Source organism: Gorilla gorilla, chromosome 1 (genome assembly GCF_029281585.2).
Source record: "Gorilla gorilla gorilla isolate KB3781 chromosome 1, NHGRI_mGorGor1-v2.1_pri, whole genome shotgun sequence".
In the NCBI taxonomy this organism is placed as follows: domain Eukaryota; kingdom Metazoa; phylum Chordata; class Mammalia; order Primates; family Hominidae; genus Gorilla; species Gorilla gorilla.
The window spans coordinates 205,052,057-205,067,163 of NC_073224.2; the positions used below are offsets into that span (position 1 = coordinate 205,052,057).

The 15,107-nt window shown below is 49.5% G+C and overlaps 1 protein-coding gene across 4 annotated transcripts in view; it reads left to right on the top strand.

The window, feature by feature from the left end:
- Positions 1-15,107, top strand: part of DLGAP3 (DLG associated protein 3) — a 76,482-nt gene that overhangs the window by 14,574 nt on the left and 46,801 nt on the right. For all 4 annotated transcript variants that reach the window (XM_004025429.5, XM_063700495.1, XM_063700494.1 and 1 more), the window contains 2 exons: positions 8,219-8,301; positions 10,218-11,375. In XM_004025429.5, the coding sequence (XP_004025478.3) occupies positions 10,269-11,375 (1,107 nt within the window). In that variant the 5' untranslated portion in view covers positions 8,219-8,301; positions 10,218-10,268. The remainder of the gene's footprint in view (positions 1-8,218; positions 8,302-10,217; positions 11,376-15,107) is intronic.

Here is a 15,107-nt window from a genome sequence, read left to right on the forward strand (position 1 = left end):
TGGTTGGCTTCCTGTGCTGGACTCTCCTGTGGGAAAGGCTCAGAAGGAGGGCTCAGGCCTTGTTGCTAGAAGCCCCTGTCTCAGCTCACACAGAGAGCTTATGGGACAGTGTGCTAATCCAGGAGGCTGTCCCAAGCTCTGGACACCAAGAGGGGACCAGATGCCTGGGCCAGAGAGTAAGAAAGGTCATTGGTATGGCCAGGCTGAGTAACTCCTGCCCAGTGGACCCCTGCCATGGGCTTGGGCTCCTACCTGCTATTCTTTGATGGCCCTGGCAGGCTCAGGTGTAGAGCATCCTGGAAGCTAGGGCAGCACCAGTCCAAATCACATACAAATGAAAGAAGGTGCTTTGGTGCTAAAGTCAAAAGAAGCCAACATATAGAGACATATGTGCAGTTTCTTTGGATAGGTCAGCTTAGTTACTCATTGCCACAAGCTAAGGAGGTAGGTATTGTGATCCCATTTTACAGATGAGAAAACTGAGGCTCAGGCAGATAACACAAATTGCTCATGGGCATAAAGGTAGGTTGTGACATAATGGATGGAGGTGGATGATTGGCTTTCCAATACCCAGCTATGAGGTTGCTGGGCTTTCCCTTCCAGATCCCTGGAGTTGCAAGAGAGACCACTAACCCTGGCTACAGGGGTTTGTGGGAGTCTGCAAATCAAGGTCCTCTAGTCCTCTCAGGTGCCACCATCTTTGGCTACCAGGTCTTTGCTCTGCTGTCTTTGGTACACTTAGGGTGTGGGAGGTCTTCAGAAGAAGCCCAGGCAAACAGAAATTCCTGCATGCGTGAAACAGATGAGTTTTCAGACTACCCATTTCCGATCCAAACCAAGTCATGTATGGATAGTTACAGCCTTTGCCCAAAGCTGTCTAGAGATCCTCTCCCTGTCTCCAAGTCTCATGCATTTAAGTAGTTTCTCCCTAGTTAGCAATAGCTAACCCTTAGCACCATGCTAGATACTTTACCTGCATTATCTTAGTCCTTGTAACATCACAATGAGAAAGGGACTACTCTTGCTCCCATTTGAAAATGGGGAAACTGAACTTGAGAGAGGCAAACAGGCTTCCTTGAGGCCACACGTCTAGTAAGTGGTGGACCTGGGATATGGACTCAAAACAGTTTAGCTTAAGACCCAGAAGCCACAGTTGCTCACCAGCTGCCCCTAACGAGGGTCCTAGAGGAGTTCAGGTCCTAGAGGAGTTCTGGTCCTAGAAGTCCTCTCTCTCAGCAATGTGCAGTCTTCCCCGAAGAAGGCCCCTGGAGACTTTCAGGAGAGGGGAAAAGTGGAAATGATAAGGCAGCACAGCCTAAGAATTGGTTCAGTTGACAGAAAAGGAAGAGATAGCTGAGAAAAGGCTGGAAGCAGTTGGCCATGCCTGCAATTAGGGGGCATGAAGGAGTGAGGCTGATCAGGCTGAATTGTGTCTCAAAGGGCCTATGGCAGCCCTGGAGAAGGAGGAGGAACCTCCTCCAATGCCTGTTTGGTACATGGCCCTAGCTGGGAAGGGAGCTGGGGCCCAGCAAGTCTGAGTGAAGAGACCTATGTGGGGCTGGGTGGTAGACCCCGAACCCTGCTCCTGCAGCCCATCCCTGAAAGTTGTGCCTCATTCTTTCTCTCTGCAGCATGGGGAGGGCCACCTTTTTCCTTCTTATTCTCCCTTCTCCCTCCACTACCTTCCCTGAGCTATGCAGAGGGACATATCTGGGGGAGACCTAGATGCAACTGGAAAAGAACCATCTTTACCTGCTAAGCAGAGCGGCTAGACAAACATCATGAACAAGGCTGGGTATAGAGGCTGGGTTTCTAATACCACATTCTCCAGGACTCTCCAAAGCCTTTGAAGAGAAAGGAGTGGAGGTCCTTTCTGTGGGCCGTTGTACATAGGAGCAGAGTGGGTGAGGGCAGCAAGGGAAAACATTCATTCACAGAATAGGTATTTTTTGAACACCATTTAGTGGCAGGCATTGTTCTAGACACTCAAAATGCTGCAGCACACAAACAGACACAGTCCCTACCCTTCTGGAGCTTATATTCTACTATGGGGAGACATACAATAAACACGCAATAGACAAAGAAAATAATTTCAAAGGGCAATCAGTGCTCTGAGGGCAATGAAGCAGGTGATATAGAGCATACCCAGGGTTGCAGCTCAACTTTAGTTGGAGCGAGTGATCAGGTAGGCCTCTCTGTCTCTTCCGAGGCAGAGGAAGCCATGGGAATATCTGGGGCAGAGTGTTCCAGCAGAGAGAACATCAAGTGCAAAGCCCCCTGAGGTGGGATTTTCAAAGAGATTATAGGTAGTGTGGGTTATTCACAGGCCGAGCACTGTCCAGTGGGTCAGGAGATGGATTTAGACTTGTATCTGCCTAAATGGCTCGAGTGTTTTGGAGCTGTAAACCCATTTTCTGTAAAATTTCTGCCCTAAGCCCCTAGGAAGAGTTGATTAAATAAAGTAATAAAGATGAATGAATAAAACGGCAAGCCTTCCTCCTTCCTTTCTGTTCCCCCTTCTTCCTTCTCCATTTTCTGGGGCAGTGAGGGGAAAAGGAGGTGATTTCCCTTGGGGTCCTAAGGAGTGGGGTTGGATACAAGGCATGCCGAGTCTTCAGCAACAGGGCTGGCTAGTGGGGTTGAGGGAGGCCAGGGACTAGGACACCAGCCCAACTACAGAGATCCTGCCACAGGCATCTGGGCAAAGCCAGTGTCAAATCAGTCAGGGGGGCTCAGGCAGAAATGGATGCAGGAAGAGACAAGGGGCTGGGCCGGAGGGGGCAGAGGGATGCCTATCCATGGGCACAGCTGAATAATCAGGGGTATGAGCTGCAGGTCAGAGGCTCTGTGTTAGGGCTCCCAGTGTGAAGGGCTGGACAGAGAAACCGAGGCACAATCCTGTCTATACTGGTTGGTTAACACAGGGAGAGGGAGTGGGTAGACAAAGCCTAAAACTTTGGGATCCCAGGGACACACATGGCTTATCACAGGCATGGAGGAGCCAGGCCAACAGCAGCAAAATGAATTCTAGGCCTCACTTGCTGGAAGTTCTGCTGTGTTGGAACTGGTGTGGGGATGATCTCATAGGCTCCAGGTGAGGGGATTGGATAGGGCTGACCTTCACAAGGGAACAACTCTAACATTTTGCTGCTGTTTGGATCGTCATGTCTAGCTTGTAGCTCTCCCAGACAGCTTCCTGGGGAAGGAGTGAATTGGCTAAAATTTGACTTTTGAAGTCTTCATCTTGGCCCAAGGCATCACTTTGTGCCAAACGCTGAGATACTGGTCTTTGTCAAACACACCTGGATCTCTGGGTACCCAGATGTGGACAATCTAGAGTAAGAACACCTTATCTTTTCCCCAGGTGAGTATCTTTGGTCTTAGATGGTCATCCAGAGAAATTAAGTGACCTACCCAATGTCACACTGTAAACCAATGGAGGAAACAATGATAAAGATAGCTACCGTTAGTGAGTCTTTATCATGTGCCAGGGACAGTTCTAAGGGATTTATATGCTTTACCTTGTTAAACCTTACATCATTCATACCTTTATTATGGCCCTAATATTATCCCCATTTTACAGATGAGGAGACAGGTTAAGAGAGGTGAATCACCTACCCAAGTACACACAGCCAGTAAGTGAGTGGAAAGGGATTTGAGCCCACAGAGTCTGATGACAGAGTCCACACCAACAACTGCTTTAATCAAGAGAGTTTGTGAGTTGCCTAGGTCTCAAGAAAGGAAAACCAACTGATTTGGCTGGGCAGGGCCCTGGTGGAGAGGGAGAGAAAACACTCTGACTCCTTCTCCCATTTTCCTTCTTTTTCTGGAAGGTAATTGCTTGGGGCAGTGACAACCTCCTGGCGAATTACACAGCTGGTTTCCCAGTGAGATTTGTAACAACAACCCCGCCAGCCTGGCAGCCCCCAGCAAGTTCCGGTTTAAGAAACTAATTGCTGGATTGTGTAGTTGGTGCTAAATTGGGTAATTTCTTGGTGACGGCATCTGTGCCACTTCTTCCATTCCCAGATAGATTCGAGCTGCATCAGAGAAGAATTTGTCACACACGGCACCCTCCCAGACTCCTTCACTCACCATTTTCCAGCCAGCCATAGGCTACTGCAAAAGTGGCTGCTTCCCTCGGCCCCCAGCTTCACCATTCGGGCAGCTCTCTGTGTCCTGGGATAGTGGATGGATGATTTGGTGCAATAAAAATGGGAAAATAACACCAGCACCCAGAATTGTCATAGGACTTCAGGGAGCGTCCTTTATTCTATACTAATCTGACCTTGGGCTTGGTATAAACTCAGTGCTCACCACACATGGGAAAAGGCTAAATCACACTCTGGTTAGCTCTCGGAGATATGTATGGATGAGGTCTTTTTATTTGTTTGTTTGCTTTAAAAAAACATATTCACTTCCATTACTGTGCCCACTTCAGAATGGCATTGAATAAGTTTGACTTCTCTGGGCTGGCAACACAGACAGGGGAAAAGCTAAGGCTTTGGAATTGGCCAACACTGGATTTGACTTCTGGCTTTGACAACAGCTCTCGGTGTGACCTTGGGGAGCTCAGTTAGCCTCTCCAAACCTCAGTTTCTTCTTCTGTACACTGGAAGGTGGTGGGGGGGGGGGGTGGATAATATCTATCCTTTGGAATAGTTGTGGGAATCACATAAAATATCATAAATGAAAGGATCTTGTTCTTTGTAGACTCACATTCACTCAACAAATGCCTGCCATATGCTAAGCATTGTTCTAGGGACTGGGGAGAATTCAGTGGATAAGATGGATAAAATTCCTGCACTTATGTGGAGCTTACATTCTAGTGGGAGAGACGGACAATCTAGGAGTCACACAAATTTAAAATGGTAACAATATAAGAGACAGGTACATGGTGCCTTGAGAGCAAACAGCAGGGGGATCTGACCTAGTCAGGGAGGCCAGAGAAAGCTTCCCCGAGGAAGCAACAACTGGGCTGAGATCTGAAGGGTGTGTAGGAGTTAACAAGGCAGAGGTGGGTAGGAAAAGCTTTCCCAACAGGGGGAATAGGCCCCGTGATGTGAGGGATCATGGGACTGACAAAAGAGTGTCCTGGCTGCCACAGAGAAAGCAAGGGGAGCATGTTGTGAGAGGATGTTGGAAAAGTAGGAAGGGCCAGACCCTGCAGGCCTTGTTGGACAAGTGAAGGCATTTTATCCTAAGAACATCAATAAACCAATGAAGAGTTTTAAGCAGAGAAGTGACATGATGAGATTTGCATTTTCAAATGACCATTTGGATTGGAGCGGGGTAAGAACGGAAGCAGGGAGACCAGTTAGGAGAAGACATGCAGACATGCAGGCAGGAGATGGTGTTCTCAGGAACAGTTGGATTCGTTAGCAGTGCTTTCTGCTGCAAATACTACAGGAAATCTGGCCAACAGTGGTTTAAATAAAGAGCGCATTCCTTATCACATGTAGACCTGGAGTAAAGCAACTGTTAATGTTGGTTCCATGGCCCGATGATGCCAGAACTGACATCTCTGCAGTTCTCTAGGCCTTTTGTGGTGGCAAGATAGCGGCCCTAGCTCTGGTTGTAGTCAAGCCAAGAATAAGGGGAGGAAAGATGGCACTAGCAATTCCTACCCCTTTGGTCACAAAGGCAAAATCTTTCCCAGAAACCCTCACCATGCTTCCATGTATATAACATTAGCCAAAATGGAATCATGTGGCCTCTAGTTACAAAGGAGGCCAAGATAAGGACAAGGAGGCTGGGAATGAGTTTTAGCGAGTCAGCCAACAGTGATTTTTGGTGGATATGGAATAAATGGCACATCTGGTTTTTTTTTAGGAAGCAAACTCCATAGGGCATGGTGGTGGATTGAATTATTAGTCCCTTCCTCACTTGTTTTTCGCTCCCATTGATTTTGTTTAGTAATGGAGTGAAGGCGGGTGATGTGGGGGGAGGAATGTGATCATAAAGCATAATATATAGGAGGAAGCCAGTTGTTAATTAAATATTTTCTTTAGAAAATCCATAAATTGGATATCTCCTGCTCCCAATAATTTGGATTTGATTATATTGTTTACTGTTTGGACACTGGGGATTTTGTAAATCCAAAAGAAAGGTTTCTCATGAGGGATTACACGTATTAATGTTTTAGAGTTTGTAAGAGTGATTTTATTATTTGATACCCATTGAAATCCTGGGAGATAGGTGAGCAGGTATCCTGAGGCTTAGAGAGGGTAGGCCGCCTCTGCTACGTCAGGTGTCACATACGTTCTGGTCTCAGGACTTGTGCTTTTCCACTATACAGGGCTGCCCTGTATGATCTGGGTAAAGGAGTTGAGGGGTGATCTGTCTGGAGAGCAGCAATTATAGGGCCCATCTTCTCCAAGACAAGAGCAAGGAGAACATGGGTTGATGCCAGAGAGGCTGAAGTTTCATAGGATCTTGATGAAAGCTGAGCAGCTTGCCAGCAGCACCTGTGTGAAGCAGGAGACAGAGGGGCACCTGGGAATGTCCACCCCTGGGAAGTTCTGTGAGGCTCTAGCTTGATGTCACCATGCACAGAGCAAATGGGATAGTCTGGGCTTCTGCCAAAGTGGCCTTTTGTGCCGTGAGTCTCAGATATGGGTCCTGCCTGGGGCAGGAAGAGGGAAGAGAATGACATGGATGAAGGACCAGGCTGTCTTTCTGTCTTCTTTCCAAGGCAGAGAGATGCTTCCAGGTGCTTTTTCAACAACTATTTGAGAGGCTATCTTGATCTGATATTCTCTCTGTTTCCCCAAAGAAGGGCAATGGAAGATAATTGTCATCTAGAGCCAGGCAGTTGGTATCTGTGAGGTCACCCTAGTCTCTCTTTGGGCAGGGTAACCAACAGCTTCTACAGTCCAGGCTCCAGGGTGGGCCAGGGGCTGGGTATGTCTCACCTTGTCCTCTATGGAAGATTCCTAGGAAACCACAATCTTCTTCATTGTCTCACATCCTTCAGGGTCAGGAAGTTCTTCCTGATGTCTGACTGTGCCTCTTCCACTACTATTAATCACGTTTGCAAAGCTAGCTCTTCTTCCTGACATCCCTGTGTCTAATAATGACATCATTCGTCTTCCAGTCACGGCTGCTGCAAACTTCAGAGTCGTCTTCCTTTCTGATTTTCTCTCTCCTATTCCCACTATTTGCCATTTCCTGTCTGCCAGAACTCTCCGAGCCTACCCCTTAGAATTGCCTATTTGCACATCTCTTCTCCCTGTGCTTGTTGTTTCCTCTACTGGGTAGGTTCTTTTCCCCATCACCTATGTGTATGGGACACACAGACATCTTGTACTCCATCACAAACATCCTCTCCTCTGAGAAGTCTTCCTTGATTGTCCTCTATTGAATCTTGTCCCATCCTCATCTGAAGTAGCCTAACATTTTGGTACCTCTTTCCAGCACAGTCATTTATTCATCTACTTAGTGAGTGTTTATTAAGGACTGGCCCTGGGCAAAGCCCTGAGTTAGGTGCTGGAGATCCAGAGATGAATAGGACTTGGTTCATATTCTGAAGAAGACCACATTCTAGGTGAGGAGATAGAAACCGAAACATTTTCAATGCAGTGTGATAGCTGCTTTCATGGGGACACCCAGGGTGTTATAAAAGCCCGATAAAGAGCATAACCTAGAATAAGAGCACAGAAAGTCTTTAAGGGAAGGTGGGGCTTAATATGAGTAAGTTTTAGCCAGGGGGAGGGCTTTGAGGTGGATGAAAGGAAATTCTAGGAGGAGGGAAGAGTTAGTGCAAAAATAAAGTGGCCTGAAATAACTCTGTCACGTGAGAGGTTGTTCCCCTGTTAGACTACAAACCCCTCGAGGCCAGGGACCACTCTTAAATCACCTCTATACACTTCTCACTCTCTTGCTTATGGTAACTGTTCAATAAATGTTTGTGGAATGGAATAATATTTGAGGGCAATGGAAAAAAAAAACAACAACGCAGTGGCTCAGCACCATGGACAGATCCCACAGACACCTGCAGTTGGAGGTAGTCCAACCTGTAAGCTCATTTGAATGTATTTGCATAATGAAGCCAACCTCATTTCCCTGGGGGTTTAAAGGCTCTGCATCATGGGGGATCCAATCAGTCCTGGTTTGGGGGAGTTGGGAAGGGAAGCTGTCAGGGCCAGAGACCGGTCCTCTGAGGACTGTGGGAAAACGTCTCTCCCCTTTTGCTTACCATCCTTTTCTTTTCCATCAGGATTCAGTGGTCCTGAGCCTTCTGAAGTTAGGCTTCTGCCTGGTGGTGGGGATCCTGACATCAAGGATGGGACACCCTGGATGGTGAGTGATAGAAGAGTCTGGGAGATGGGGATTAGACTCAGGTTCTCATACCAGAATAATGGGTTTGAATCTTGATTCAAAGTGACTCATCCACTTACTGGCTTTGTGACCTCAACGTTTTGAGCTCAATTTTCTCATGGGTAAGTGTGGATAATATCTGCATTACAAGATTTCAGTAAGATTAGAGAATATCAGGTATGCACAATACCTGGTATATAGCGAGTACTTGGGAAATAGTAGGAGATGAAGGGTGAGCAGGATCTGGAAGAAAGGTGGGTGTGGGGAGGTGGTGGTAGGGAGAAAGAGAATGAGTCTTGGAGGTGTTGCTGTCTGGAGCCTTTGAGGCTGTCATCCCTCCTAGTCAGCAGATGGCCCAGGAGCCTGGTCGAGGATGAGGGAGGGCACCGTCTGCCGGCTCCTCTGTCCCTGTCCCTCCTGCTGTCACTCCCTCCTGCCGTAGCTCCTATCCTGGCAGCTCCTGGAGTCCTGATTGGAGGCAGCTCTTGCTGAGAGCTGACCTCTCTGTCCTGTAGCCTTGGCAAGCCTGGGATGGGGGCCAGGAGCACCGGTTCCAGAGTTTTTTCTCCATCGCTTTCCTGCCTTGCCTTCCCTCTGTTCCTGGGAGGAGGAACTCCTGGGTTCCAATCCCAGTTTAGGATTCAGATGCTACTGTGTGTAGCCGCTGTTCTTCTTCTTTATGGATTTTCCTCCTTCATGTTTCCCCTCCAGTGGAATGGGAATGGAGGGTGGGGGTAAAAGGCAAAAAGGGTAATTTCATAGGGAAAATATTTGGAACCCAGAAGAGGAAGGAGGAAGAGTCATCTCAGATTCTCCTTATTTCAGTCCGCAGGGGAGGGAGAATGAGCCTGCAGCCAGATGGAATGCACAGGGTGTGGAAGGAAGGGGAGGAATTTTTCTGTGGGATGGTGCTGGATATGTAGATTTGGGTCCAGTGTTCTCTTTGTTCACAGCAGCTGGGAGCTGTGACCCTGAGGCCTGGCTCTTGCAACAGTGGGGTGTAGGGCAGGGTTGGAGTAGAGATGTGGCTGTGGATCTATTTGCCTAATGCCAGCTTGTTAAAAGCTAGTTCACCTAAAGACTGGTTTCTTTGAATAGTTTATGTCTCCCTGGGTATGCTTTTGTTTTTGGTAATCTAAGGATATATTCACACACACACACACATCCCAAAGTATATCTATATATTTACACATAAATGTGTATATATATGTATATATAAAAATATTTCTATGTATATATAAAAATATATATGCATTTGTAAATATTTATTAATATACATTTACAAATATAAAAACAAACAAATATATATATATATAAATTTAGAGGCCAGGTCTCGCTCTGTTGCCTGGGCTGGAGTGCATTGGTATAATACAATCATAGTTCACTGCAGCTTTGAGCTCTTGTGCTCAAGTGATCCTCCCTTCTCAGCTTCCCAAGTAGCTGGGACTACAGGCATATGCCACCACACCTGGCTAATTTAAAAAATTGTTTTGTAGAGACAGGGTCTTTCTTGGTTGCCCAGGTTGATCTCGAACTGCTGGGCTCAAGTGATCCTCCTGTCTTGGCCTCCCAAAGTGCTAGAAGTACAGGTGTGAACCACTGTGCCCAGTCTCTAAGGACATTTAAAAACCCATTTGACTGAGGGAATATCCTCTTGTGAATAAGTATTTATCAGATTTGCAGCATTCATTGAATGATGCGATTATTTTGTGCCCTTGAGTGTCTATGTCTATTATGACCATTTAAAGGACTTTTTAGTCCATTTGTTGGAGGATAGTGTGATTAATCATAATAAATTGATATGTATTACCTAAAGGGATACAAGGATGCCTAATAAAAGATGGTTTTAGGTGAAGAGGCCTGTTCAATTCAAATACCTTTTCTCCCTATTTTTCTAGGAGGTTCCTGGGGCCTGGCCCCCAAGACTATGAAGAGCCTTTGCTGAGGCCATGAGGGGTTACCATGGCGACCGAGGCAGCCATCCCCGCCCAGCCCGCTTTGCTGACCAACAGCATATGGACGTGGGCCCTGCTGCCAGGGCCCCATACCTGCTGGGCTCCGGGGAGGCCTTCTCCACCGAGCCCCGCTTCTGTGCCCCGAGAGCTGGCCTGGGACACATTTCTCCTGAAGGGCCCCTGAGCCTGAGTGAGGGGCCGTCGGTAGGCCCTGAGGGAGGTCCAGTGGGGGCCGGGGTTGGGGGGGGTAGCAGCACCTTCCCCAGGATGTACCCTGGCCAGGGCCCCTTCGACACCTGTGAAGACTGTGTGGGCCACCCACAGGGCAAGGGTGCCCCCCGCCTGCCTCCTACACTCCTGGATCAGTTTGAAAAGCAGTTGCCAGTTCAACAAGATGGCTTCCACACACTACCATACCAGCGAGGGCCAGCAGGGGCAGGGCCCGGGCCAGCGCCAGGGACTGGCACTGCCCCAGAGCCCCGCAGTGAGAGCCCTAGCCGCATCCGGCACCTGGTTCATTCTGTGCAGAAGCTCTTTGCCAAGTCCCACTCTCTGGAGGCGCCGGGGAAGCGGGACTATAATGGGCCCAAGGCTGAGGGAAGAGGTGGCTCTGGAGGAGACAGCTACCCTGGCCCGGGCTCCGGAGGCCCCCACACCTCCCATCACCACCATCACCACCACCATCACCACCACCACCAGTCCCGGCACGGCAAGAGGAGCAAGAGCAAGGACCGCAAGGGGGATGGGCGGCACCAGGCCAAGTCCACAGGCTGGTGGAGTTCCGATGACAACTTGGACAGTGATAGCGGCTTCCTGGCGGGTGGGAGGCCCCCTGGGGAGCCTGGTGGTCCCTTCTGCCTGGAGGGTCCAGATGGGTCCTACCGGGACTTAAGCTTCAAGGGGCGCTCGGGCGGGTCGGAAGGCCGCTGCCTTGCCTGCACTGGCATGTCCATGTCACTGGATGGACAGTCGGTCAAGCGAAGTGCCTGGCATACCATGATGGTCAGCCAGGGCCGGGATGGATACCCGGGGGCCGGGCCAGGCAAGGGGCTCCTGGGTCCGGAGACCAAGGCCAAAGCCAGGACTTATCACTATCTGCAGGTGAGGCTTTTTTGGGGTTGGGGAACAGAGTCCTTAGCCTTCACCAGTCTTGTCAACTAGGGAGCAGTGGAAAGGGTTGGGTGGGAGCCAGCTGTCCCTGTGATGGAGGGCCTGGGTGTAGGGAGGCTCTGCCCTGCCCCATTGGGTCACTCTGAACTCCTTTGGGGCTTCACTTTCCCCATTTGTGCAATGAAGGGGCCCTTCTGTTCTAATGATGTGTCTGTCCCTAGAGACTTTCCCTTGACCTACTGTTTTGGACAGGCTGTGCTGATCTCTGTCTTTGGAGGTTGGAGGCATAATGAAGTTGAGGGCAGGCAGTAGACAGGGTAGAGAGGTGCACCTTAGTTGTAGCTGCTCTCAAGATTGAAGGTCGGCAGTTGGAAAGCAGTTCTCCTGCCCCAAAGCCTTCTCCAGCCCTCTTTTCTGCTATAATCCAGATGGCCCACATGTTTGAATATGAAGATCAGTTATTTCTAGAATGTGCCTCTGCTGAGGTTTGTCATTCCGGGGTACCGGTGGTGGGACAGCCGAAGCTGTGGAGGGGTCCTGGGAGTTTCATGTGTCTCATGTGTTTTCCTAGGCTGGGGGACAAACTGGGTTTCAGCCCTGATACAATTCAAGCAGGGCCTCCTGGGAGTGGATGGTGCAGGTGATAGCTGGCATGCTGTTCTCATCTTGTCTCACCACCTTTGTGGTCTCTGCAGGTGAGGCCAGGAGCTCTGATTCCTACTTTTTATGGAGCCTTCACCCCAGCCTCATCCAGCCCACATCGTTTTCTTAAGTCCTGCCATAATTTTAGGAGAAAAAGTCGATACAAGTTCTGGAGGTCCAGTGTATTTCCGCATTCCACATAGTTGATACAGATCTATTTATTCAATGAGCGTTTTCTGGGTGCTGTGGATACAAAGATGAAGATACAGATGCTGCTTGTGAGGAGCTCACAGTGTAGAGTGGGAATAGACAAGGAAGCAGATAGAATACAGTGTGATGAGGCTGTGATAGGGGAGAGCCCTGGGCATCTTGGGAACACAGAGGAGACACCTCACTGACCTGGGTGAGGAATGTCCCCTGAGCTGAATCTCAGTGGAGGAGTTGCAGTTGTTGAGTGCTGGCTAAATGTGTATTGGGAAGAGACTATACAGCATGTTCAAAGGTATGGAGAATAGAGGCCGTGTGTGTCTTTGTGGGACATTGGCGTTGCTGGGTAAGTTGCGCACAAGTTAGGGCTCTCCTGGAGAACTCATGAAGGCCCAAGGGAGCACATAGGGCCACAGTGCAAGCAAGAAGGGACTTCTGGATTGGCCTGGTTTGCCCCTTCCCTGGGTAGGGAGGTGCTCTAAGCTGGGAACTGAAGGGTGCAGGGAGGTAGCACCCATCCTTTCTCCCCCATAGCTGATTCCTTGCCATCCCTGAAGACTTGTTGCCATTTCGCTGCTCCCTGCTGCTTCTTGGGCTGCCCTGACCTCCCTGGGGGCTTCCTTTTTAACATGCACCTCACAGTGTCCTGCAGAGGAGCTCTGCAGTGGCTAGAATGGGAACCCTGCAGTATGGCCTTCCCATCTGCTGGCCTGCCTCTCTCCACCTGCCTGCTGCTCTCTGTAGAGAATGGGGAAGGGGAATGATCCCTCCGGTCTGGAGTTCCAGGGCATCTGAGGACTGGGAAGTCTGAGTCCATGTGGGGAAGAACCAAAGGGCTATAGGGACCCTCCAGACAGCCTCGCACTCCCCTGGTACAAAAGCAGGGGAGGCTGGCCCCATAAGGCCAGGTGTCTTTGTTGGCCTCCCGATCTGATTGTCGAAGCCCTGTTTCTCCCACTGGGTACCAGCTTTCTCTTAAGCCTTTTCCAGAATCCCTCTGTCCACTCTGAGCCCCTGTTTCTTTATGGAGCCTCATCTCTTTGTTTCCCATCATCCAAATGAGCCCCAGCCCCTTGAAGAGCCCTGCTCCTGCCTGTGGGTTCCTTCAAGGGACCCCATCTCATCCCCAGAGTCTCCACATTTCCCCTGAACCCTATGCTCTCCCTGAGGCGGTACCCCTTTTGGAGCTCCCATCCCTACCCCATTTAACCTGTTCTTTACACAAGTGTTTTAAATCCTCCCTACCTCCCCCAGTCCTCTCCCCCACGTCTTCACTTACACCTCATTTTCCGAAGTGTAGGCTGACATCACGGACTCCCTCAGCTTCCTGACAGCATCTCTCTAGACGCATCCAAATTCCCAGCCACCCTCGTCCCCTTCCTTGGCTCACAGGAAAAGCTGGGACCACCCATCCCAGGCTGATCCTTCCTCCAGGGCTTGATCCCATCTCATCATGACCCCCTCCACCCCTGAACTGTTCTCCCTTCTGAGGTTTAAAGACTATTTTTACTGGCTCTTTCCATCATTCTGAAAACGTGTCCAAAGTCGCTTGCATCCTAAAAAATATTTCTGCAGCCCCATCCCACCTTCCATGTCCTTCATAATCAAGTTCTTAGAGCATAGACACCTACTCTTCACTTCCCTTCAATTCTCCCCTCACTGTGGTCTGATTTCCAAACTCCCTGTCATTGACATGCCCTGGCAGTGGCCACAGATGATCTCTTGAGAGCTATCTTCAAAAGCTACTTTTCAGTGCCTATAATAATTGTTACCGTTTATTGAGCACTTTCTATGTCCTGGAAACTCTCTATTGGCTCATTTATCTTTGCCACCAACCCTCTGATGTAGGCATAAGTATCATGACCAACTCGCAGACAAGGAAACTGACACTTAGAGGTTAATCCGTTTTGCTTAAGTTCACCTATCCAGCAAGTGATGGGGCCAGAATTGCACATGGATCTTCTAACTCCCGAGCCTGAGTTACTAACCTCTGAACGCACTGTGGCATTTGACATAATCGACTCCTTTTATTCTTGAAATGTCTCCTGTTTCTATGACATGGCATTTTCCTGACTTCCCTCCTACCCCTCTGCCCACTCCTTCTCAGGTGACTTCACAGGCTCCTCTTCCTTTCTTCACAGTCCCTTTTTAAATGTCAGTGGATCTCTGCTCATCTCTCTTCTTCTCTCCCCTGGGCTGTCTCATTCACTGCTATGGATTCAGCTGCCGCCCATGACTCCCACATGTCCGCCTCCAGCCCCGATCTCCCCACTGAATCCCAGAACCAAACATCCAACCACCTGCTCAACAGTTCTATGCCAAGCTCAAGGTGCTCAACCCCGACCCTACCACCTTTCCCCAGACTTGTTTCTCTGGGGTTCTATGGCTCAGTGAGCGGCAGCACCCTCCCCCAGGTCCTCAGCCAGCAGCCTGGCAGTCATCCTCGACTCCTCCCGCCCCCTCATCCCCCACGTCTAATCAGGCTCACTGATGCTCCTTAACACCTCTCATTTCCATCTCCTCCTCTTCCCCCTCATTGTCATTGTCTTAATTTAGGCCTCATCATCTCTTGCCTGGATAACAGCATCAGCCTCCTAATTGGTCGTCCTCTCGCCACTTGAGCCTCTGCCCTGCTCCTGGCCCTCCACAATCCAGCCTCTGTTTGGACTGTGGGAGAGCTCTTTCTGCAACACAAATCTGATGTCACTCCCCTGCATGAAGCCCTCTGTGGCTCCCCACAGCGGGGAAGGAGAGAGGATTTGGAATGTAAGCAGGTTAAAAGGATGAAGGAGAAGGAGGGGTAGAAGGTTGACTGAGGTCAGGTGATGCCTGACTGCCGGGCATGGGATTGACACAGGTCACTTTGGCCTCTGA